Source organism: Neofelis nebulosa, chromosome 4 (assembly GCF_028018385.1).
Source record: "Neofelis nebulosa isolate mNeoNeb1 chromosome 4, mNeoNeb1.pri, whole genome shotgun sequence".
NCBI classification, from domain to species: domain Eukaryota; kingdom Metazoa; phylum Chordata; class Mammalia; order Carnivora; family Felidae; genus Neofelis; species Neofelis nebulosa.
Window position 1 is genome coordinate 18,953,288 of NC_080785.1, and position 23,508 is coordinate 18,976,795.

General features: G+C 42.3%; 1 protein-coding gene across 9 annotated transcripts in view; it reads right to left on the reverse strand.

The window, feature by feature from the left end:
- Positions 1 to 23,508, reverse strand: part of CALD1 (caldesmon 1) — a 189,271-nt gene that overhangs the window by 13,035 nt on the left and 152,728 nt on the right. For 5 of the 9 annotated variants that reach the window (XM_058724227.1, XM_058724223.1, XM_058724224.1 and 2 more), the window contains 7 exons: positions 22,237 to 23,185; positions 20,873 to 20,947; positions 15,709 to 15,851; positions 8,545 to 8,809; positions 5,885 to 6,025; positions 729 to 772; positions 543 to 624 (listed from right to left, as the gene is read on the reverse strand). In XM_058724227.1, the coding sequence (XP_058580210.1) occupies positions 543 to 624; positions 729 to 772; positions 5,885 to 6,025; positions 8,545 to 8,809; positions 15,709 to 15,851; positions 20,873 to 20,947; positions 22,237 to 23,185 (1,699 nt within the window). The remainder of the gene's footprint in view (positions 1 to 542; positions 625 to 728; positions 773 to 5,884; positions 6,026 to 8,544; positions 8,810 to 15,708; positions 15,852 to 20,872; positions 20,948 to 22,236; positions 23,186 to 23,508) is intronic. The other 4 variants (XM_058724226.1, XM_058724228.1, XM_058724232.1 and 1 more) reach the window with 4 other exon arrangements.

Here is a 23,508-nt window from a genome sequence, read left to right on the forward strand (position 1 = left end):
GTGTGGAAAAAAGTTGAAACAGAAAGAAGCATAAAACTATGGTCTTAAGAGCACAAAACAATCATTTTTAAATTGATGATGATGAAACTTGGTCTGGCTATCACCTTTATATTAACTTATAGTACTACTTTTATTTGATAATAAAAGTTTTGATAGATTAAAAAAAAAAAAAAAAGATGAACCCAAGTTGTAACTGTTGAAATTACATATGGGAACACATTTTGTAAGTAACTAAGGATCTTAAAGATATACTCATGAACATACAAGTAATATAGTTCAATACCAATAAGCCCATTCATTAAAAGAGTAACAGCTTCACTAAAGAATACTCTGGCTGAAAGTAGAAAACAACAATTTATTTACGATTTATCTCTATTACTGTTCTTCTGTATAGCTAGTTCAAAGAACAATAGAGCACCACTAATATTCTAACATAGTAATGTGGTTATTGGCTGTGATTACCGTCCTAAGCTTCTACGGTCATCTATCAGCAGAATCTATTTCTGTCTGCCCATGACCGTGGCACTGAGACAGTCTCTCACCTCAATTGCGCTGGTATACTGCTCCAGTCTGCTGTCAATCTTAGACACAACTGCTGCTTGGTGAGTCGATTTGACACCACTGCTAAGTGAATAAACACACACACACATGCATAAAAATACGAGAGAGAATCTTTCCTTACATATAGAACAGCTGATGATTCTCATTGAACAATTAATCACGTTTACCTTTTCTGCACAGACTTATTCAAAAATTCTGCTCGCTCTTCTATCTAGGAATTGAAAAACAAACAAACAAACAAACCCTAGTTAATATCTGCAGCTTATAAACGATGTTTCTCGGCCCATGCCACTGGGCGAGTAAAAGCTTCAGAGAGTGTGCAGGGGTAATAGGATTCTGTGCCCAGCAACTCTGCTCCATGGTAAAGTACTTAGGAGGTATTTGAGGTGAGATTTGGAGGGGACAAACATAGGACTGGGCAGGTGATAGAGAAAGTGTGGAGAAATACAAAGTTCTGGAGGTAAATTAAAGACCAGACAGAAATGGAATAACAAAGCCTCTGAAACAATGTAAATTAGTGGCAAAGTAATTACGTTTCAAGACGAAAACTTTTTTTTTCTTTCAAAAGCACTTGCTGTTACCCTTTAGGACGTATTTATAAGTACAGATATACCGTGTTATTTGATGAGCAAAATTCTCCCACCATGTTTTAACACATATTACGTGTGTAATAGGATCAAATAAGAAAGGTAACTAGGGACTCCGAACTAGTCACTTACTGCTTAGCCTGGTTTCTTAACTTGACAGCTGTCCAGCCTACTGCTGAGCCTAATTTGTCTTGAATATAGAAGATGGGGAAGGGGCTGGATTGAGACTGGGGCACGGCTCCTCAGGGCTGAGGCCTCTCATGAAACCCTGTTAGCCCAAGTGGGAATTATGGAAATAAGCCTGGAAAAACTGATGAAATGGTAAGTTTGGTGGTCTTTAACAAATTCCTTTTTTTCTTTAAAGCTAGGAAATTCCTTTTTGCTAAAACTAAAGCCACTAAGTCAAACATTTTGGTTTACTGAAACTATATCATCAAATCAGATGTTCTATGTAAGTCAGCAATTATCTGTTGACTCCTTATGATACCCAACTCCAGGGTAGCAATATCCTCTGTCATTTACCACCTATCAAAGTCAGCACATGGTAAAAGCTTTGTCTATGACTGCCTATGCCAAAGCACACATGTGCTGAAGGAGTCCATTTTCTGTCCTGTGCAGGACAGCCAAGGAATCTGCTAGACTTCAGTTACCCTAGACTGGTGTGGTCGAGTGTGCCTTAGAGTCTTCTGAGATGTTTGTGGCTCTTTCTGGCCTGGACTGTCCTGGGACTTATTGACTATTAATAAACACCCTTAGGCTTTTTGGAAAACATGCTTCACTTCTAATATCAGTTGAGTAACATTTTTATAGAGGTTAGTGGGGGGGGGGGGAGTCTCATCATTTCTAATGATTTCTTATAATGACAAAAGCAAACTCATTAAAAATAAAACTTGTTGCAAAAAAAGTGCTATCAGTAGCCCTGAGTTTGTGGGATGCGAAGTGTCTTAAATCTTATTTTCCTGATTTTAATATAAACTTAGAAGTGCACCCCTGGAGAAAAAGTTCCCAGTTGAATAGGTGAAATACATTGAAACCATGCAATGCACTGGCACTTTTAATATTATCCATCCGTCCATCCATCCATCCATCCGTCCACCCATCCATCCATCCTCTATCCATCCATCATTCATCCATCCATTCATCCATCCACTCACCCATCCATCCATCTTTCCATCCATCCATCTAACCATCTTTTAACCCTACCAGTCTGCCAGCTAAGTAACTAAGCAATAAATTATATACTGAGTACCCACTGGATAAAATTGAACACTCGACAATGTATGAGACAGTATCCCTTTCTTTAAGGAGAACACAGTCAGCAGGGAAGACTAACAGAACATATGAATGAAATACTGAACATTCAAGTGATAGGTACCAAGTAAAGATAAGAAGAAAATGCTGGGGCCATAGGAGAAGTGAGTTTCTGGGGTTGGTGGAGAAGATATTCAGTAGGTTTGATTCGGAGCTGAGATTTTTAGTTTACAGTTGACACAGTTTTATCAGTGAGCTTATAGAAGTGAGGGTGCGTGAGGTACAGGGGATAGGACATTTGTTGCGGAGCAAACCCATGCACAAAGATTTGGGGAACACACACAGAGGAGGGGGGATGGAGGAATGAAACACATAGTGAAGGCCGGAGGCATGAGTAAGGGGAAGCAGAGGTGAGACTTGCTCTTTGTAGCACTTCTAGCGTCCTTCCGACTCCGGGATGAGCTTTTGACCTCGGCTATCCCATTAATTCAAATTACAGAGATTCTCGGATGCCAACATCTCCTTTTGTGTCTACGGTACTTAATACAGCTTGACTTCATTATCGCATTTTGTCGGGGCTCACCATGCACTTATGGGTGCATTCCTATTGGAAAATTCCTTAACTTGGTTAATCTAGACAATGTAACAATGTGCACTGGATTTACACTACACAAATTTCTGTAGTTTAACGACAGGAGTTGGTTCTTCTGAAGACCGAGAGGTGGCGGTGTTGTCCTGATGAAACTCGGGAGAAAAGCATGCTATTCATTTTCTAAAATTGGCTCTCTCCTTCCTCTACACCCCTTTCACCACCAAAATATGGAAACAACAACAATAAAAACCGAATTTTATATTTAATTTACTTAAAATTTGTTCTGTGCATGGATTATGTAAGAAAAATAATTCACTGCTAACAAAATTTAACTGTGCGAAACCAGGTTCAGTTTCCCAGACAAAGGAATAGAAGGAGTCATGAGAACTTAACAAAATACATGAGTTGATAATATTTTGAGGTCAGATAGCAAATGTTTTCCCTTGCATTGGCATGCTACAATGTTAGCTTACAACCACTTGCAAAAGTCGCAGGGCCAAGAGTAGCAACAATGGTAGGAATTCAATGGTAGCATATGAAATTGAGCTCTAAAACCAGAGCCACAGCAAATTCTTCAAGGCACATACTATGGAGAAAAGCAATAGATTGTCTGTTCCTGAAAGCGTGTCTCTGTTATACAGAAATTTAAAAATGTTTTGTTTCTTTTTAACATAAATACTTTGATTGCTCACACATGCTTCTCCAGCGGAGGGGGCAGATGAATGGCCTCCTGGGAGACTATGAAATGGGAAGCCAGGAGTCTGGTTGAGGAAAAGACCAGAGAAATTAAGTAAGTTGAAGAATTTAGTCGAGAGGAGATATTTGAAGGAGGATGGACTGTAGTTTCTCCTGCAAATAGGAAGAATAGAAATTAGAAGTATAGATGTTCCTCTACTTTCTTCATGTCACCAAGACTGTTCAAGGAAAGTTTAGCTTGGGTGAGATTTCAAGGAAGATAGAAGGATCTTTGATTATTGATGAAGCAGGAACACAAGGACCCAGACTTGGAACACAACAAACTCTGGTCATTGCATGGAGATAGCCTGAACTGAGTGGATTGTGTGTGTGTGTGTGTGTGTGTGTGTGTGTGTGTGTGTGTGTTTTGTTTTGCCTTTCTGTTCTTTCCTCTATAGTGGGGATCTGCAAACTACGGCCCATGTGCCCATGGGTCTTATGCAGGCCATGGTTTTCACATGGCACTCAAGCTAAGAATGAGTTTTATATTGTTAAATGGTTTTAAAATCCAAAAGAAGAATATTTTATGACATAGAAAAATTTTATGACATCCAAATTTCTTTTTATTTATTTATTTTTGAGAGAGAGAGAGAGAGAGAGAGAGAGAGCAAGCAAAGGAGGGGCAGAGAGAGAGGGAGACAGAATCCCAAGCAGGCTCCAGGCTGTCAATGCAGAACCCAAACTCACAAACAGTGAGATCATGACCTGAACCGAAATCAAGAGTCACACACTTAACCCACTGAGCCACCCAGGCACCCCTGAAATCCAAATCTCAGTGTGCATGAATAAAGCTCCTCTATTCCACAAAGCTTCCCTCTACTGACTTTGCTCAGTTCTAAGATCTCACTGTGCTGGTAGTCTGCACTTAGTTACCCAGTAATCCTTGGATTCCCCAGAGCAGTCGACTGTGTTAATGCCACAGGGGCAGCGGCCTTGCTTTGTACTTCTCTCCCTCATAGTACCTAGTATGCATCGGGTACATTATAAATAGCAAGTATTAAACAATAAAATCCCCCAGTGGCTTAGTTTGGATTCCCCCCTGAAGCAGATCCTGAGAACAGAGGGTTTGAGTACACGGAGTTCATTAGGGAAGTGGCAGGGTATGACTGGGGCCCAGATGATCAAAAAGACTCGGTGAAGTTCCTTAGGGATCAAACATGCTGATTTTCCTGTGAAACAGGTAATAGGTATAAAATGTAAGTAACTGGCTTTTGGACATTTTAGTGGGCCACATGAGGTGACCTCACACACACAATTATAGACACACACATGCACATACTTAACCAGCTGGAGGCTGGCTATGAGTCTCTCCTGGTTTTGCCCATCGTCAATGCTTTGTAGCCTTGCTACGTTGATGGAAAATGAAGGTGAAGCGAAAGCGTTAAAAGTTCCAATCTCTGAAGATTCATTCATTCATTTTTTCATTCAACAAATGACTATCTTCACTGTGCCAGGTGCTCAGTACATGTTAACTCTCAAAACAACAGACATATATTTGAAAATAATGGCAGACTGAGTGTAAGTAATAGATAGCACTTTCTTGCTTCTCTTCTCTTTGCTCTGCATGTCAACCCTTCCACCATGTCCTTGACTGGGCTCCCTTCTGCTTGTTCTCTTTTCTCCCACTTCCGGCAAGTGGGAGCTGTGCTCCTTGAAGGCAGCGATGGGACCAGACTCATCCTGGCAAAGGACCCTATCCAAGGCACACTTCATTTCCTCCTGTGATAACGGCTTTCAAATTTGACCAGTACCCCTTCCAGCTGCCCTACTTTTAACAATGACAAATTAAAAATGAAAAGCAGCCTTTATAATACAGTTGCCCACTTGGTGAACTTTAAATGTTTCCATTTTCAATTGCTCACAAGCAATGAGGCCTCCGGAGGGCACAGGTCAGTGAAATCTAGAGATAATCGCTGAATGTCACTTTAACACACACCAAAGCATCTAAGAAACAACAGACACCAATTTCTCCACCTCACTTCTCTCCCTCCCTCACGTTGCCAACAATGGTAAGCTGTGAAAAGGCTGAAAGAAGGAGCAGAAAGGTCAGTGAAGCAGAGGCTCCACATGATGAAGAGCCAAGTAAGGGGCTGAGGTCAGGTTTCCATCACATTATGACAGAGGTGTGATGAGAAATCTTTCTGGGAGAAAAAGATACCTTGAGAGATGAACCTTTGGGGGCGAAACATTTGAACGGCTTCTTGTCATCCGATAAGCTGTCTTCTGGCATCTTCTGACGCTTCTCAGCAGCTTCCGCCCTCCGCTTTTCAATCTCTTCCCTTAGCCTCCTCTTCTCTTCCTGAGACAGGAGAACAAATAACACGGACATCGATATCAGCTTCCAGCCAGAAGGAAAGAGGGATGTAGGGGAAGGAGCACTGGTGCCGCAGGGGAAAGAGTGGGCTTCTGGACTGCATGCCACCCCCTCCTCCAGGGTGGTCGCCAGAGATGAAGCCTGAGCCCGTGAGTCCACCTGCCTGACACTCTGGCGCGGCCACTTCCCAACTGTGTGACTTTGGCCGCGTTACTCATCTGTTCAATGCCTCAGTTTTTCATCTGTAAGATGGGGATAATGACAGCCTTAGCAAGGGCTAAATGAGAAAGCCCATGTAAAATTCCTAGGATCAGTGTGAAGCTGGTCCTTATCGTTATCATCCTGTCGGGGCATTTACCACTGACCTTCTGTTTCTGTATATATAAGATACATAAATGTCCCTTCCACCTCCTTCTGAGGAGAGTTGTGAAGACGGATGAGACAGCCGGTGGGCAAAGTTTATGTTAAATCTAGAGTATTATGTTCAAACTGTACAAGAGATAATTTTATGGTTGTCTCCACCTCCACGGAGTAGATTATTGTAGATGGTTTGACAAACCTGAAATACGTAGACACTGCGCCAAAGCAGTCACAGATGTTCACCCTATGTGTCCTACCGGCCCCTCTGTGCCTTAATTCCTGGTCTGCAATACTCTCCCCTGTCTCCTCTCTCAGGCAAAACATTCAGAGCTCCAATCCAGTTGCACATCCTCTATGAACGGTTTACTGAGAGATGTGTGTAGTCTTTCGTAGTTTTTAAACCGTAGGTTCCCAAGCAGAGTTTGGAGGTTCGTCTGTCAGAGGATGTGGCAGAAGGATCCTCTGTGTTATGGGCTGAATGTTTGAGGGTCCCCCCTCCTCCGCTGCCATTCAGACATTAACGTCCTAACCCCCAGAGTGACGGTTTAGGAGGTGGGGCCTTTGGGAGGTGTTTAGATCCTGAGAATGAAGTCTTCGTGAATGGCACTAAGAGAGGCCCCAGAGAGCTCTCTTCCCCTTTCTGCCAATTGAGGACACAGTGGACAGACCATGGTCTATGAAATGGTAAGACACAGAATTGTTGACGCCTTGATCTTGAACTCCCCAACCTCCAGAACTGTGAGAAATAAATCTCTGTTGTTCATAGGCCACACAATCTGTGATTGTGGTTCCACTGACTAAGACACTGTTTGGCAGGAGGTTAGACCAAATAATCTTCTAGGTCCAAACCAATTCTAAGAGTAAGTGTTTCCCTTCTGCCTTCATTGACACTCTGCTCCTCTAAATAACAAATAATAACAATGTTAACAATAATTATAACTAGCAGGCACCACGAACACAATTATCTGTTTGATTGTGGCATCAATCCTGTAACTGGACATTATTTCCCAGATAAGGCAAAGAAGTTTTAGCACAGTCCAGGAACTCTGCCAAGGTCCCAGCTTGCAAGTGGCAGAAAATACAAGCCCAGGTATGCTTGATTCTAAAGAGCTATCATCCCAATTACTTCCCAACCAAAGGCAACTGACCCATTGAGAGCTGGAGTTGAAAGAGACCTTGGAATAATTCATCCAGACTTTCCACACAGGTTAGGGAATTTTTGCAAAGGATCCATGTCAGAAAGCCATCTGCTGTCTTTGTGCATAGTTGGATCGACGGAAGGTCACTATCTTCTAAGATTAGAGGGCAAAGCTCTAAGCTCATTTGGAAAATCGAGGTCTCAATCCTGATTCTACCATTTATTAGTCAAGTAACACACAAGTCACTCAAATAATTTGATTCCCTTTTGTTTATCCATAAAACGGGAATAATGATGTACCTCAGGATGAAAGGAAAGAATGCACCTTGTAAAGCTGTAGTTGGTTAAGCACTTTTTCAGTTTTCAAAATTTGCCTTCTGTAACTTTATCTGTTGTTTTCAGTTCTGTCTTAAGAGACGGAACATATTCATCTGTTCGTAATTACCGGGCTCCTGCTCTATGCCTGGCACTGTGTTGGGTCCTGGGTTTACAGTAATGAGTAAAGCAGATACTGTCCCTGCTTCTGACCACTTCGTCTCCTTATTCTTCCATTAAAAAAAAAAGCAAAGCTACTTAAAAAAAATCTTCTCTATAAAAACCCTGCCAATATCAGAAAACAACTATCATGTGACTCTCAGATCTTATAATGAATCTGCAGACCTTTTCATCCTCCTCTGCTTGCTGTTCTTTATTGAGAGACAGTAGAGGGGAATGGGTTAAGGTAAATGGGACCATGGGAAAATGACAAAACGGCTCTGTGCCTCGTTTTTCTTGTCTGAAAAATGGGGTAATAAGACTACTCACGTCAGAAAGTTCTTACAATTGGATAAAGACTACTATGTGTAAAGGGTTTAGAACTGTGCCTAATGCACGGTGAGTTTATTATTCTTAAAATGTATTTGTAAGAGTCCATGCAGCAGCACTGCACCAGCGAAAACATTATTCCCGGGGCTACAAGGGTCTCCAGCCGCGGACTGCGGGCTTGGGTAAGCTGAGCCCTCCTTACCTCCTCTCGGACTTTTCTCTCTGCTTCCTCCTGCTTCCGCCTCTGCTCTTCCTCCTCTAGGACCTTTCTTCGCTCTTCCCGCTTTTTCTTCAGCTCCTCCAGCTCCAGGGCTGCCTCCTGCTGTTTCTGTTTGAGCTTCTCGAACTCCTCGCTCTCGGTTTCCCCGCGGCGGCGGCGAAGCTCCTCCAGGCGCTTGCCGGCTTCCACCTGCGAAGTGCCTTCGGCCTCCTTGGCCTCGCTCACCTTCGCTCCTGCTCCCGGGCGGCTGTCCGGAAACGCAAAGGAGTTTGATAAATGTCAGTTGGGCAGCCTCCCGGGAGGGATGTCGTCTGCAGGCTTTGCACCCCAGACCAAAAGAAATCTCCACTGCCGGTAGTTGGTAGTCGTTGGACAGTGGATGTTCACACCCGCCCCAAGGGTAGGTTGGGGTCCGCCTGAAGTCTCAAGGTCTGAATCTGATCCCTTTCTACCACTTATCCTTGGTGTCCTGTTGTACAAAGGGGCAAACAGACGCTGATGGTGGGAAAATGGCAAATGGAAAATGGGCAAAACAACGCAACCACTATGGAAAACAGTAGGGAGGTTCCTTAAAAACTTAACAGTAAAACTACCATATAGTCCAACAATCCCATTGAGTATATACCCAAAAGATCTTGAAAAGATCTCACATACCCTTGTTCATAGCAGTATTATTCACAACAGCCAAGAGGGGGAGCAACCCACATGTCCACCAACAAATGAAAAAACAAACAGAAAGTGGTGCATACATACAGTGTACTATTATTCAGCCTTAAAAAGTAAGGGAATCCTGTCCTATGCTACAACATGGATGAACCTTAAGGATATTATACTACACGGAATAAACCAGTCCCCAAAAGACAAATGTTACATAATTCCACTTATGAGTTATCTAAAGTTGTCAATTCAGGGAACCAGAAAGTAGATTGGTGCTTATCAGTGGCTGTGGGGAGTTATTTATGGGTATAGAGTTTCAGGTCTGCAAGATGAGAAAGTTCTGGAGATGTTTCACAACACTGTGAGTGTGCTTAACACTACCGACTGGTTAAGATGGTGGGGCGCCTGGGTGGCTCAGTTAATCGACTCTTGATTTCTGCTCAGGTCATGATGTCACAGTTTGTAAGTTCAAGCTGGGTATCGGGCTCTGTGCTGATGTGCGGGCCTGCTTGCTTGGGATTTTCTCTCTCTTCCTCTCTGCCCCGCCCCTACTTGCACACTCTCTCTCTCTCTCCCAATCTCTCAAAATAAACAAAAACATTTAAACAATGGTTAAGATCGTAAATTTTATGTTACGTGTTTTACCACAGTTAAAAAATAATTTTTTTAATGATGCGTGATACAACATGGAAAAAATGGGCAAATATCATTTGTTCTCTTTACCTCAGTGGGCTATTCTTTGAATCCCATGAAATTAACTATTAAATCAATGTTGATTTATGTATCATCATAAAAATTAGTTGTTACTAGGAAGGGAGGTATGTAACACAAAACATTGCTATTAGATTGAGTTCTAAAAGTCTAGGTGTGACCCTAGTAGTCCTCTGCCATAAGTAACTGGTTAATTTGGGTCTGTCTGGAATCCTGGATCTACACTGGAGACAAGAAAAGACGGCTGGAACTAGGGGAGGCACTGAAATAAAGCTGCTTTATCATCTCTGTCTTGAACTCAACTCTAGCAGCTGATCTCTGGCAGATGGAATTCCCCTTTGCCTCTTGACTGAGAGCTAACCACAGGCTTGTAGGTCTATTCCGACACAGGTGCCCCCAAGAAAGCTCTGAACAACTGCATTACCTACGGCGTCAGTTTGTGTGGTCTAACATGCCATGACTATTCCTAATCAGGACTTAACATTACTAAATTAGTTCTGATATCGTGTCGTTAGGGTTGTTACTTATGCTGTGTAGACCCTTTTCATATTTATTATCTCATTTAATAGCCACAGTAACCAGGCAGTTGGCAGGTTAGGTTAATACCCCCACTTTACAAGTAAGGAAATGATACGTGAGGGCAGAAAAACAGTCTGCCCAATTTTCGGTAGCAAGTGGTAGGGCCATGACCAGATTGTAGTGTTTCTCTCCCAAGTATACTCTTTTTTCCACTGTCCTATAATTATATCAGGTGTTAAATAGGGTTTGTTAGAAAATAAAAAATCAACTGAATTGAATGTGCTGGCCTCTACCTTTCACCTCCTACCCTGAAGACCAGAGGGTCTGTGAGGGATTTAAGTCTCTAGAATTTCTGCAGTCTAGGCCTAACTACCTTCCATGCTCGAGTGGAAGCAATGCTTTATCAGATGGCACAGCATATAAAACAACAAGAAAATGGGTACGTTTTTTGTGAGTTAGAAATAAAATTGAACGTCAGTTGAAGTTTTCTTTTAGGATTAAGGAGAACCACAGAGGTTTCATTGTAGAACTGGGAACATGTTAAGACTAGAGACGGGGCACCTGGGTGGCTCGGTCGGTTAAGCATCTGATTTAGGCTCAGGTCATGAACTTACGGTTTGCGGGTTCGAACCCCACACTGGATTCTCTGCTGTCAGCTCAGAGCCTGCTTCTGATCCTCTGTCCCCCTCTCTCTCTGTCCCTCCCCCACTTGCACTCTCTCCCTCCCCCCCCTCTAAATAAATAAATAAACAAACATTAAAAAAAGACCAGAGACAGAACACTATCCCAAGTGTCCTTATGTTAAAATTGTACTACAGGGGGCGCCTGGGTGGCTCAGTTGCTTAAGCCTCTGACTTCAGCTCAGGTCATGATCTCACGGGTCTTGAGTTCGAGCCCTGCATTGGGCTCTCTGCTGTCAGGGAGGAACCTGCTTGGGATTCTCTCTTTCCCTCTCTCTCTCTCTCTGCCCCTCCCCCACTCCTACCTCTTTCTCAAAAATAAACATTAAAAACAATAAAATGCATGTCAGGACTGGTATTCCTAGTGTTCTCCCACAAATCATATAAAAAGGAGAGAGATCATTAGCCCCTACTGACTCTGAGATCCTTTGATAAATTTGCTATCTAATAGAGTTATGCCATTGATAATTGTCTACAAAACATGTTGGTTGTGACAGAAGAACTGCATCAGAAAACCATGTTTCATGCAAAACTCATGTAAGCTGGATTCTCCGAGCACTTTATTTAGGAGAATTTAGTGCTGTGCTCAAAAGTGTGCCTAGTTACAGAGAATCCTTACATAAGAGACAAGGACGTAGCTTGCCAGCTACTTAAGTCATTAACAGGCAGTGAGGTCATGCTTAACTAGCTCCGAACACAGGAAGCCCATCCCTAACACTTTGTCTAAGGAACAGATGAATTACCACCGTCTGATATAATTTATTCCATGTAGAGAAGGGCTCGGTGTTTCTAGCTATGGAGCAAGAAAAAGAATAAAGCAGAAAATGAGTTCAAGACTACATAATCGCCAATACTGATCTTATGTGTATAACTCCTGTTTTTTGAACCCTGAGGTAGTTCTGAGTATACTCTGTCCTTTCCAACCTTTGCAAGTGGCAGGATGGAAAATCAATATTGTAGATTATAATCAACATTAAAATTAATACACAACAAAACCAAAAACATCAAAGTGTATTGCATAGAGCAAGGGAAAGCACCATTTCTTGACATGCTCGTTTCGGTTTTAAGAATATACGTAGCTTTGTATTGGGTCATGATGTCAAATTTATTTCTGACTAAGAGTTTAGGTTAAAAAGTTTTAAAATACTGTTCTAGGTTCTTGAGAGTTAGAGATGTACTCTTTTATTTTGAACTCAAACAAAGGTTAGAGAGTCCCTTAAAACCTGATGTTGCTCTTTCAGGGTCTTATAAGTTCCTAGGTCTGTGACTTACAGAGAAAATCTCCCCCCTGAGTTAATTCCAGGTCTTTCCATCTTCAGAAATGAGTTTGCTCTCTGCGTTCATCATGTTAGTTAGTGCACAGGAGTTGGGACCTGCAGAACACAAGCCTCTAAAAACTTCTCCAGATTCCACTAGGTGTCGCTCAGTCTTCATTTTGGACAATCAAAATGCCTATCATTAGGGACTGGTTCCATAAATCATGACACGTTGGTCTGGTGGAATACTCTAACATTATTAATTGTAAGCTCATATTCATTGGTACAGAAAAGGAAACTACGATAAACTGTTATGTATATTGCAAGAATCAATGGAAAAACATAGAGTTATATATGCACACTATACATATTTGTCTATTTTGACTATATAGACATAGAAAATATATGGAAAAAATGTTACTGATGGTTGGTGCTTATTTTTGTACTTCTATTTTCTGAATGTTTCTAAGTTTTTTTTTAATGTTTTATTTATTTTTAAGACAGAGAGAGAGACAGAGCATGAGTGGGGGTGGGGCAGAGAGAGAGGGAGACATAGAATCTGAAGCAGGCTCCAGGCTCTGAGCTGTTAGCACAGAGGCTGACACGGGGCTTGAACTCACGAACTGTGAGATCATGACCTGAGCCGAAGTCGGACGCTCAAGCGACTGAGCCACTTGGGTGCCCCTATTTTCTGAATGTTTCGTAACGAGGATCTTTTTTCCTATAATTAGACAAAACTTTAGTTACCACGTTAAAAATAGAAAACAAAACAAATGCTCATTTCGAACTTTCTATAAAACCTTGGTGTAATCTGCTATTTCTATACATTGCTCATTGAGTTGAGATTTTTTTGTTAATGCCATGTTTCAGAGAAAACAATCTAGTGAAGAAAACAGGAACATCAAAGGGGGCAGTAATTAAATCAAACATGAGCTATGTTCGAACCAGGAGCAAGAGTTTTGTCCATATCACCTCTACTTGGATGTACCAGCATGCCCTCAGCACTAGGGTGCCACTAACATGGAAATTTCTGCCAGAAGTTCTCTCCTCTCTCCTTGGTTCCTTTATAGATATATAAAAAAAAATTTTTTTTAAATATTTATTTATTTTTGAGAGAGAGAGAGAGAGAGAGAGAGAGAGAGACAGAGCACAAGCAGGGAAGGGCAGAGAGAGGGAGACACAGAATCCAAAGTAGGCTCCAGGCTCTGAGCTGTCAGCACAGAGCCCGACATGGGCTCGAACTCACAAACAGCGAGATCATGATCTGAGCTGAAGTCCGACGCTTAACCGACTGAGTCACCCAGGTGCCCTCTCCACGGTTCCTTTAGGTGTAGGTCTAGATGTACATCAAACCTTTCCCCATGAACATAGCTTGTTTTCAGTTAGGCTAGTGGGCACTCGGCTAATCTAAATAGAGGCTCCTACTTCCTTCCTTAGAAAGCTCCTCACTTCATAAGTAGATACAGCAAAACCTGACACCTAAGCTTCCACTGGCATCAACTTTGAACTGAAACTAAAACGAACCCATGTTGGCAGCTGAACAAAAAAGCATGATACGGTACCACCTTGTTTCTGTCATTGTTTTCTGCCCAAAGATGGAACACTTAAGACCAGAGTCCCATTTAAGAATTCTCAACACTACACCTATTCTCTTTGAATTCCTAGCTCTCTGGATTTCCACACAATGGGCGTGTTAATTATTAATTTAAGCTCTGACTAAAGCTGGTTGGCAAGTTTGCTAATTGTTAACCAAGCTTCTCTCTGCTGACAGATTTTTTAAAAAAACATTACTTTTCTTTAAAAAAATATACTCATGCCCACAAAGCAGATTTTAAACTATCAAATAATAAGACAGTAATATTGTTAGACAATATTCATGGGATACTTTGCACGAACCTGACACTCTTCTATAGGGCTTTGAAATATTCAACTACTGACGCTTCAGCAAGCTTTGGACTCAGCTTACTCGCCTGAATCAACTTGATTCTAGATTTTCTATGAATTTTAAATAAACTCCTAATTTTCTACTGAAATCTACTTTCTTGCCAATCTCAAGTAACATCTATAGGTTCTACACATCCTAGTCCTACACAGTTTACTTAGGCTGTTTATGCACACATATTCTTCTGTAGGCTCTCCCTTGGATAAAGTGACTACCTTTCTGCTCAAATTTGTATGTAGAAAAGTTATTTGGGGGCAGTTATATTCCCCCATTTTAGCCTGCTCAGAGGGGCAAAGCCCTACCAGCTCTGCTCGCTTCTGAATGCTACAAAGGCCTTGGTGTAAGGAATATGTCCAGCTTCTACACAATACTTGCTTGGGGACTTTCTTATTTGAATTGTTCAGAAAAACAGGGTCTACAGGTAAGACTGCTGCCAAAGAACAATCCCAGGGGAATCCACGTTTCAGGGACCCAAGACTCTTCTAGAACATAGGGAACAGAAGCCAGTGACATTAAAAGAGGTAGGAATTCGGCACAAGCGGTTCGAGGGGGTGTAGGTGTAGGAGTGGGGCACAGAGAATCATGTAGCCAAGGTGTCCATGGCAGATTTCTATAACATAGGTCCATCTACAAAACTGGCAGGGAGCTCTCAGTATTCGATGTATCTAGAAGTAAGGATTTACCTGCACATACCTGTCTGTCTGTCCTAAAACAAATTGTCCAGGTATTCAACATGATGGGGGGGGGGGAAGGAGGGGAAAGTGAAGTTATGCAAGAGGGTTTTCCAAAGGGTATTAAATGGAACGTGAGTCCTGTGCCCTATGCCTCCCTCTTTGAGATTCCCAATACAAATGAACATCAAACGCTCTCAGAGTCGGTAAAGAGATCTGATTAATTTAGTTTAACCTAACATTTCCCAAGTATTTCGCCAAAGGACAACCTCAGTTTTAAGCAACATTTATTTAAAATCTTTAAAAAAAAAAGCATTCTTGAAAATGGTACTGACAAGGGTCTCTTATGAAACTGGCTGGGCCATAGAAAGAACCAATGACATTAACCCCAGTCATAATGTTTTCTAATAAGCTGAGCTTATATAGCATATTAAGTGAGGGAACAGAAACATGGATACTAAGCATGATCTGTCCTGCTAAATAATGGGAAAAGCAGATTAAACCTTGTCTGAGCAATGGCTACTGGTCTTCTGTTAGTGATTGATAGCCTGACCTGCTGACTGAGTATCTCTAAGACAATGGCCAATGACTTCACAACAGAAATATGTTGTCTGTTTAGCACGTTTCTGTCTGGAGGCACAGGATAGGGAGACTACTATTTTTTCTTCACATGTGAACACAGTCATTGTTAAGTAGTCTCTGTTTCTTACCTGAAAGTATTCTCGGTGTGTTTCAGTTTGTGGGTCATGAATTCTCCATTCTGTGACTTCACTTCTGTAAATCCCTTCTTTCCATCCAAGAAACTCTTCACTTCTTTGGGCTCTTTGTCCTTTTTAATCTTCTCATCTTTGATCTAACCAACAGCACATATCAGGAAGAAACACAGTGATAAAAACCGTATTAGTTTGGGTGGGTATCACCAAATAAGACCCAGAATTACTAGGAAGCCAGAAAACTCAGAAGTAAAACAAACCACTGGAGAATGATGTGGTACAGCTAGGGTCAGAGGAAATTCTTAGAGTGTGAGCTATGGTCCTCCAGCCTCTGCGCAAAGACCTTGACCACAATTTAAGGAAGTCAAGATCATCCCTGATTTCACTAGGGTTTTGTTTTCAGGAGCAGTGGAGGTGTTGCTGTTTGGAAACAATTATGTTCTGGGAATGCTGTGTAAGAGTAGCTGTTCGTAGTTCTCATTGAAAAGGGTGATCATTAGTGTGGCATTGATGGGAGAACGTCTAGGTTGGCTGAACTGGTTTTTTTCTTGGATGAAGAGTGTGCCTTTGAAAAAGACACAAATGTGTTGAAGAAGAAAAAAGAAGAAACCTACCAAGTCAGCCAGATCTGCCAAGCCAATGTTGGCAGATTGCCGAGGAAGCTCATCCTTGTAATAAAATGAGTAAGTAGGGTCCCGAGGATAGAAGACAAATTACCCTACCTTTAGTGGGATGGCTCAGAGACCCATGGGCCATGTCTGTAGTCATCTAAACTACCACAGTTCAAATGGAATAGGAAAAACTTCAGGGTTTACCTTGACTTCCATTGCAGGTAATAGTTTAGTCTCCAGAAGTGGTTTTGTGATTGTTGCAGAGACAGCGGAAGGTGTTACATGGGCAGCAGGTGTTCACTTTAATTTTTTGTGAGTTTTGTGTTATAAGTTCCTCACGGTAAAAGAGACACATTACTTCAAAGTAAAATGAATTTACATAGTTTGCTGAGAGCTTAGATTACTTGTATCAGCTCATCCATTCTTAAAGGATGAGTGTGAAAACAGGGGAGGTTCATTATTGCTGTTTTCAAGACAACCAATGACAAAACACTAACGTTCTAGAGCAAGCAACAGAGGAAGGATAGGCATAAGAACTTAGGCCTTCAGGTGCTGTCCAGTATGGCCTCCTGATCACTCACCTCTTTCCAGCTATTTCTCAGATACTCTCTGAACACTTATTTCTAAAGTACATGTTTTACTAAGCATAGCACTTTTTTTTTTTTTTCTGTTTACTGATGAGCCTTGCGTAGTCCTTTGCCTGACTGCCTTCTTTGGATGTTATATGATTAAATTACCACAGATAGACTATTCACTGCCATATTGCCCTAATTAGTTAAGACTTAAATCTTTCTCCAAGGGGGATATACCTAGGCTATCCCTTGGACATGCTGAAAAAGAAGGCTGTTGTTCTGCCACTCTCTCTGAGAGCTCTGTCCGGAAGTCAGGAAATGAGTTTTGTTCCAGTGCTATCAACAGACTAGCTAAAATTAAGTCACCTAATTTTCTCTGGGATGTTGGCTCCATATACATAAGAGAGGTTGGATCAGAGGATTCCTTCCTGATCCTTCACCCTCTCATTTCCCTCTTGGCTCCTGATTTGTTGTGAGAGGCTACAGAGAAGAGAGGGAAGCTCTGACCTGTCCTGCAGCTTGACTGCAGCTCTCTGGTGGCTGTTCTCACCCAATAAGAAATCAATGTCATTGACAGGCAGGAATAGGCAATGCCTATTCTCATCTTGAGCCACCATTGCTGGATATTGCCCTAGATACCAGGGACTGAAGTTTGTATCCTGGTTAAGAAGTACGTGGGGATACAAATTTGGGAGCTAAAGGGTGTCCCATTTCAGGGGACCCACGAAACACACTCTGAGTGGTTTGTGGAGCACTGTGCAAGGCAAAATGCCCTTTAACTCATTTCTCTTATTTTGGAGTCAAGAGATAATTCCATTCTCCCCAAATGCATTACCTGATTTGTTGACCAAAAATGTGTATAAAATAGTTTTGTAAAACAATACATGTCTAAGAGAAGAAAAATACCTCCCCCTGCCTCTTTTGCAAGCTCTGCCTTTATTGGCAAAGGTTATAGAGGGTGGTATGCTTATATTCTCTTTGGAAGACTTTCTTAGGAAAATTCCCAGTGAAATAATGATTTGGGATTGCAAATTATTTTCTCTTTCTGGGAAATAAATAAATAAACAAATAAATAAGTAAATTCATTCCATAGTGCCTTTAAATTTAAGGAGCATAGTGGATTGGATTCAACTGCAGATTCAACCTACACTCATGAGATTCTGAGGGAAAAGCATTTGATCTTCTAGGTCAGAAGGTAACCGTGAAGAAAATCTGGGGATGGGTTCATAGGTAGCTGAGTACTCTGAAGAGTTAATGTGCTTCACATTCAGATAATATTAGCATAAGAAAGGCTCTGGTCAAATGTGACATTTGGATGAAATTCTGGATATTGGGGATATCCAAAGGGATAACACACAGGTGTAGGTGGGTGGAGGTGAGAATTCAACTGACATGCCCTCGTGCCAGAGAGACACTCAAAAGGTCAAGTGATCAAGGCAAGAAGACTGAGCTGTCAGCCTCTGTAGAATGGTGCTTTGCATTATTTGATTTCAGAAGACTGACAAGAATTCATCCAAGTTATAGTATTTCAAATCAGGTCCAGCACATTTTTTGTTAGACTCAGAAGCCTCAATTCCTGTTTTGGGTCCAATGTCTGTCACATGGATGTCTTTGCTACTGAGGGTTTGGTTTGTGAACGACATACACAGACCTTACCAGTAAGCTTGGACTCCATCCCAGACCTACCGAGTCAGATTCTGCATTTCATAAGATTCCAGGGATTTGTATGCACACCTATGTTTGGGGAACTTTGGTGTATGACAGGAATATCGATTTCAGTATCATATGAACAACTCTGCTGTAAACTGGTTTTCTGTTAGAGGCCAGGAAAAGAAAAAGAAAAAAAAAAAAGGAAAAAAAAGAAAAGAGCTCCGGGGTGAAGAACTAAAAAGAGGCATTTTATAGTTGGAGAGGAGAAAAAGAAAGCTAAGTTAACGTTTCAAGGCTGGTGATGTTCTGTGATCCGTCACCACAAACAGCTAAAACTGCAGGGCTGCAGGGGTAGAAAGACAGTTTTTTCTAAGGTACTGGAGTGACTTCTGGAAATGTTTTCTCTAAGAAGTCTCATGTGATATTTGTGTTTACCCACATAGCTCTCCTTGAAAGGACATTTTTTATTTTGTTTTTTTTTTTTTTAACAAAAAGAAAAAAAAAGGAGGAGGGTGTTTGAAATGGCTAAATCATGTAAAATAGAATTCAAAGTTGTTTACATAAAGTAACCACGCAACTAGTCATTCAACCAGTGATTTACGTGTGCATTGTTAAAGCAGGAATGCCAGATTTTTTTTTTTTTTTTTTTTTTTTTGAGCCTGGGTTGAGTGGCTAATCTGGCCTTGTGTAAAAAAAGAGGCCAAAAGTTTTGGGACTCTAGAATGGGGTGTAGGACAAACTGAGAAAGGGGCAGGTCTGAGATGGTTACACCGCCGACATTATTGGACTGGGGTTTTCTCTGGACAGAGGCAGAGGGATGATTTGGGTGGCCACTCATGAATCCTTTCTTGCTCACAGGCACAACATACAGACATAGAATGTTCTGGTGATTAAAAACAAATCACATCTTAGTAAAGCGAATTACATTTTAAATACAGAATCCACACAGTGCTCTTTAGCTTCTCCTCCCCCACACAGACTTAATCGCTGAATTCTGACTTTATGCCCTCTTCCTTCTGTGAAGATATTCCCCACAAAACACCAGCTCGACAGAGGAGCCCACGTGGCCCATTTCTGTTTTAAGTTTCAAGTAACTTTCACTTTTTTTGTTTTTAGGTGAATCTGTAGGTGTTGTTCTGCCAGAAAATGAGAACAGCGCTTCCCACCATATTCAACCATTTCCTTAGCTGCCTCATTGGAGCCAAATTCAGCTTCCTAGTTCTTAGCATTTCTGCTTCCACCTTCCTTTAGATGGGCGGGTTCATGCATTCAGTTTTTACTCCCAAGCCACCACAAGTTCTATGAGAAACAGGAAGGTACACACATCTTAACCCAAATAAATATAACATGATCTAGGGGTTCTTATGTTTTCTGTGAGTCTTATGAAGAAAAGAATTTAAGCAAATAACCACCTCTCATGTAATTTTCTAAATACGGATTTTTCTGTTTCTTGATAGATGCCATAATGGGCAGAGAAGTACAGCAAGAGTCCATTGGAGCTGGCCCTCTAGAGTGACAGCTCAGTTCCATGGGCAAAGAAATTCAAATCTTCCTCCCCTCGATAATTTCCTTCTACCACGTTTAAGTACTTTGAACTTACTAGATGCTGTCACAATTTTTAGGATTACTTGGGGCTAACATAAACACAATGGTTAAGACGAGGTCAGGCTTTCTGATGTGGCGTTTTGATTCTGTCGGGGGGAATGACATCCTCCGTGCGGCAGCCTCTGCTCCACTGACTCGTTTACTTACCTACAGCCAAACACCCTGGCACCAGCTCCCGTGTGTGCCTCAGAAATGCAATGCAGAACATTTTGCCAGACTTTTCTTTTGAAAACCAAATACCACCTTCAGTGCATCAAATGTGTTAACTGAGATGTGGGGGGGGGGGGTGTTTTTCCTTTGGAAAGTTAAATCATTAATCGAAGCCAGTTGGAAATATTCCATAATTGAAATGAAAGCAGGATGGTTCAAGGAGAAAACAGTACACATAGAGGTGGAGAAAGTGGGAAAAACTGATCAGAGCAGTGTTTTTCAAGCTTTCTGTGACTCGCAGGAAGAAAGACAATTTAAATCCTGATGTAATACTGCTTAGAATGCCCTCTGATATCTTCTATTTGATTTCATTTTTTTAAAACGCCCATTGACACATTCAATTACTTTTGAGATGTTCGAAGTTGATGTTACCATTCAATGAATCATGAAGTCAAGCCATAGCTTGAAAAACACTGGATCACAGGTTATAGTTTTGAGATCAGCAGACATGAAATGTCATGCAACACTGCTCTCGGTTGCTTCATGATTAGGTCATTTGTCAATAATATTTACCTCTTTTTTGAAGGTAGGCTTGTCTTCTTGGGACTTTTCTCTTTTAGCTTGTGCTTTGGCCCCCTTTTCTTCTTCCTTTTTATGTTCAAGAGTGGCAAGGTCACTCGTTTAAAAGAAGCCCTTTCTGGCTTACAAGAGTGAGAGGGTGCTCAGGTCACTTTGCTCGTGCCTTGCGATTTTGCTGACTCAGTGCTCACATAACCCTTGGTGTCAGTGATTCTAAACAGCAACGTGGGGTGGTTTCTTTCCACCGAAGTTTTTTCTCGTGTGCCTGCCAGTGTGCGCCCTGGACTCTAGCGTGACCTGGTGGTCCTCAGGCGTGTTTACAAACCTCGTGTGTGGTTTGGTGCATCTCGTTTCTGATTGTCTCAAATGTAGCTGTGGTCGCGAGCCCCGTGTGATGAGCAGGAGTGAAAGACAACTTCAGCACCATGCAGACTTAGTGATGGGGAGTTCTCTCTGCAGAGGTGAATGTGCAAGCATCTCTTTTTTCTTTCTTTCTTTTGTGTGCGTGTGTGGTAGGGGTAGGCGGGGATGCAGGTGGTGGTTAGGTACAGTGCTTTCAATGCAGGCTTGCAGACAGAAAAACATCTTTCATGGTTTGCAAACATTCCCCTCGCCCCCCTTTCCACCCTTCTCAGGCGACATGAATTTATTTGCGTCATCCAGATGGCAAAAGCAGTAAAATGTATGCCCTTAATTACCAGTCAGTTACAAACTGATACCACCCCAGATGAATGGCTTTCTGCAAGTCCACATGAAGTTCAGGTCTACATGATGGCAAATCATGGTTTTGACATATTTTTAATGAAAGTTCCAAATTGGCTCCTTTCCCTCCTTCACTGCCAGCTGATTTCAAGGGGGTTATTTTTGCCTTCTCAAGATGAAATTTCTGACCGTGATTCTTTATGTCCCCTTTCCCACCCCAATTTTTAAAATATAATTTTTAATTAAATGCCAAACACGTGGGTGTGGGGAGGAGTTACGGTCCTCTTGCCTCATGTAGACCTATGGAGAGAGGTAAGTTGTTAATAGGAATGAATTTAGATGCAGGTGCAGAATTAGAAGTCAACGCAGCACTGCCACATTTATCATCTTTGGGTTAGTTCATTTTTCTGGTATTTGCAACTAGCAAGCACAGAGCAATTCATTTCTCTCTGGCTGGTAAATTTGGTTGATTGAATATTTAACCATCGATCAATTGCTTTGTGCTTACCTATTGCTATGGCCGAAAAAAATGAACGGCTTGCCAAACGGGCAAGCACGCGGGGCTGCAGGAACGTGCCTCGGTCCCAAGTCTGATGTGCATTACATTTCTCGTAAGTCACAGGCATCACACGTTTGGTGCAAAATGTTTACTGTACCTGTTTCTTTTGGACAGCTGTCTGAAGTTTATCTTCTTGTACTTTCTTTTCATTTACCCGTTTCCCTTCTATTTTCTCGTCTACCTTTTCCCCTTTCTGCTTTTTCTCTTGCATTTCTCTTCTGTTCTCTTCTAGCTGCTGGCGTTTTTGCTCTTCTAGCTTAGCTTTCCGTTCTTCCTCCGCCTTTGCCCGCTGCCTCTCCTCCTCTGCTCTTCTCTCTTCCTCCTTAGCCCTCTCCCTCTCGGCCGCCTCCCTCCTTTCTCTCTCTTGGGCAGCTGCTCTTTCTTCTGCTTCAATTCTTGCTTTCTCCTCCGCTACCCTTTGTTCTTCCTCAGCTTTCATTCTTTCTCTTTCTTCTGCTTCCAGCCTGGCCCTCTCTGCCTCGGCTCTCTCCTTTTCTTCCCTCTCCCTCCTTTCACGATGGGCGGCCTCTTCTGACCCCTGCTCCCCCTCCCCCTCTGTTTGAGGCTCTTCTGCACTGGTCTGCCCAGTTGTCAACGGCATTGCCGCGGTTTCTGTTGTTCTGTCTTCTACCGGCCCCTCTACCTGATTTTCTTCAGGGCTCCCCTGCTTTGGCTTCTCTTCCTCCTCTTCCTCCTTTTCCTTTTCTTCCTTCTTTTTCTCCTCAGTGTCCCTCCAGTCATTCTTCTGATAGGACTTTGTGACTATTTCTGTCTCCTCTAGCTCGTATCTTTCTTGGCGACGGTCACTTTTTTCTTCCTTCTCCGCAGCTTCGTTTTCGGCGGTGTTGTTCTGCGTTCTTCTGCTCGGTAGCGACAAGCCTGCGTCTGTGATGGTTGGGTCGAACTCCTTCTGCCGTTCCAGTGCTTCCTGAAGGCGTTTTTGGCGTCTTTCCTCCCGCCGAGCCAGGCGCTCCAGGAACGCGGCCTCGTCATCACCCTCCACCTGGGTGTTTGAGGTGGTTGTCTTGACCTCCTCATCGGCCACACTGGACAAGAGAAACAAGACAGCTTGGGTCAGCTGGTGAGCTGGATTCTCGTAGCCTGACCCACACCGGAACAGATGCTCGCGGTACCAGGCGTGCGTGCACCCAGGATGTCCCTTCGGATAGTATCATAACAGTACGTGCCTGCCGGGCTTTCAGCAGACAGCACGTGAGTGCCTTTGCCCTTAGTCCTTCTCTGGCCACTGGAGTCTACTCTACTATGCCAGCCATCAAGCGAAAATGGATGAGCATTAGTGTATAAATACCTCGGCTCCCTCGCCTCTCGAGTTGAATAACTGTGAGGTGCCTTGTTGCACGGGATCTCT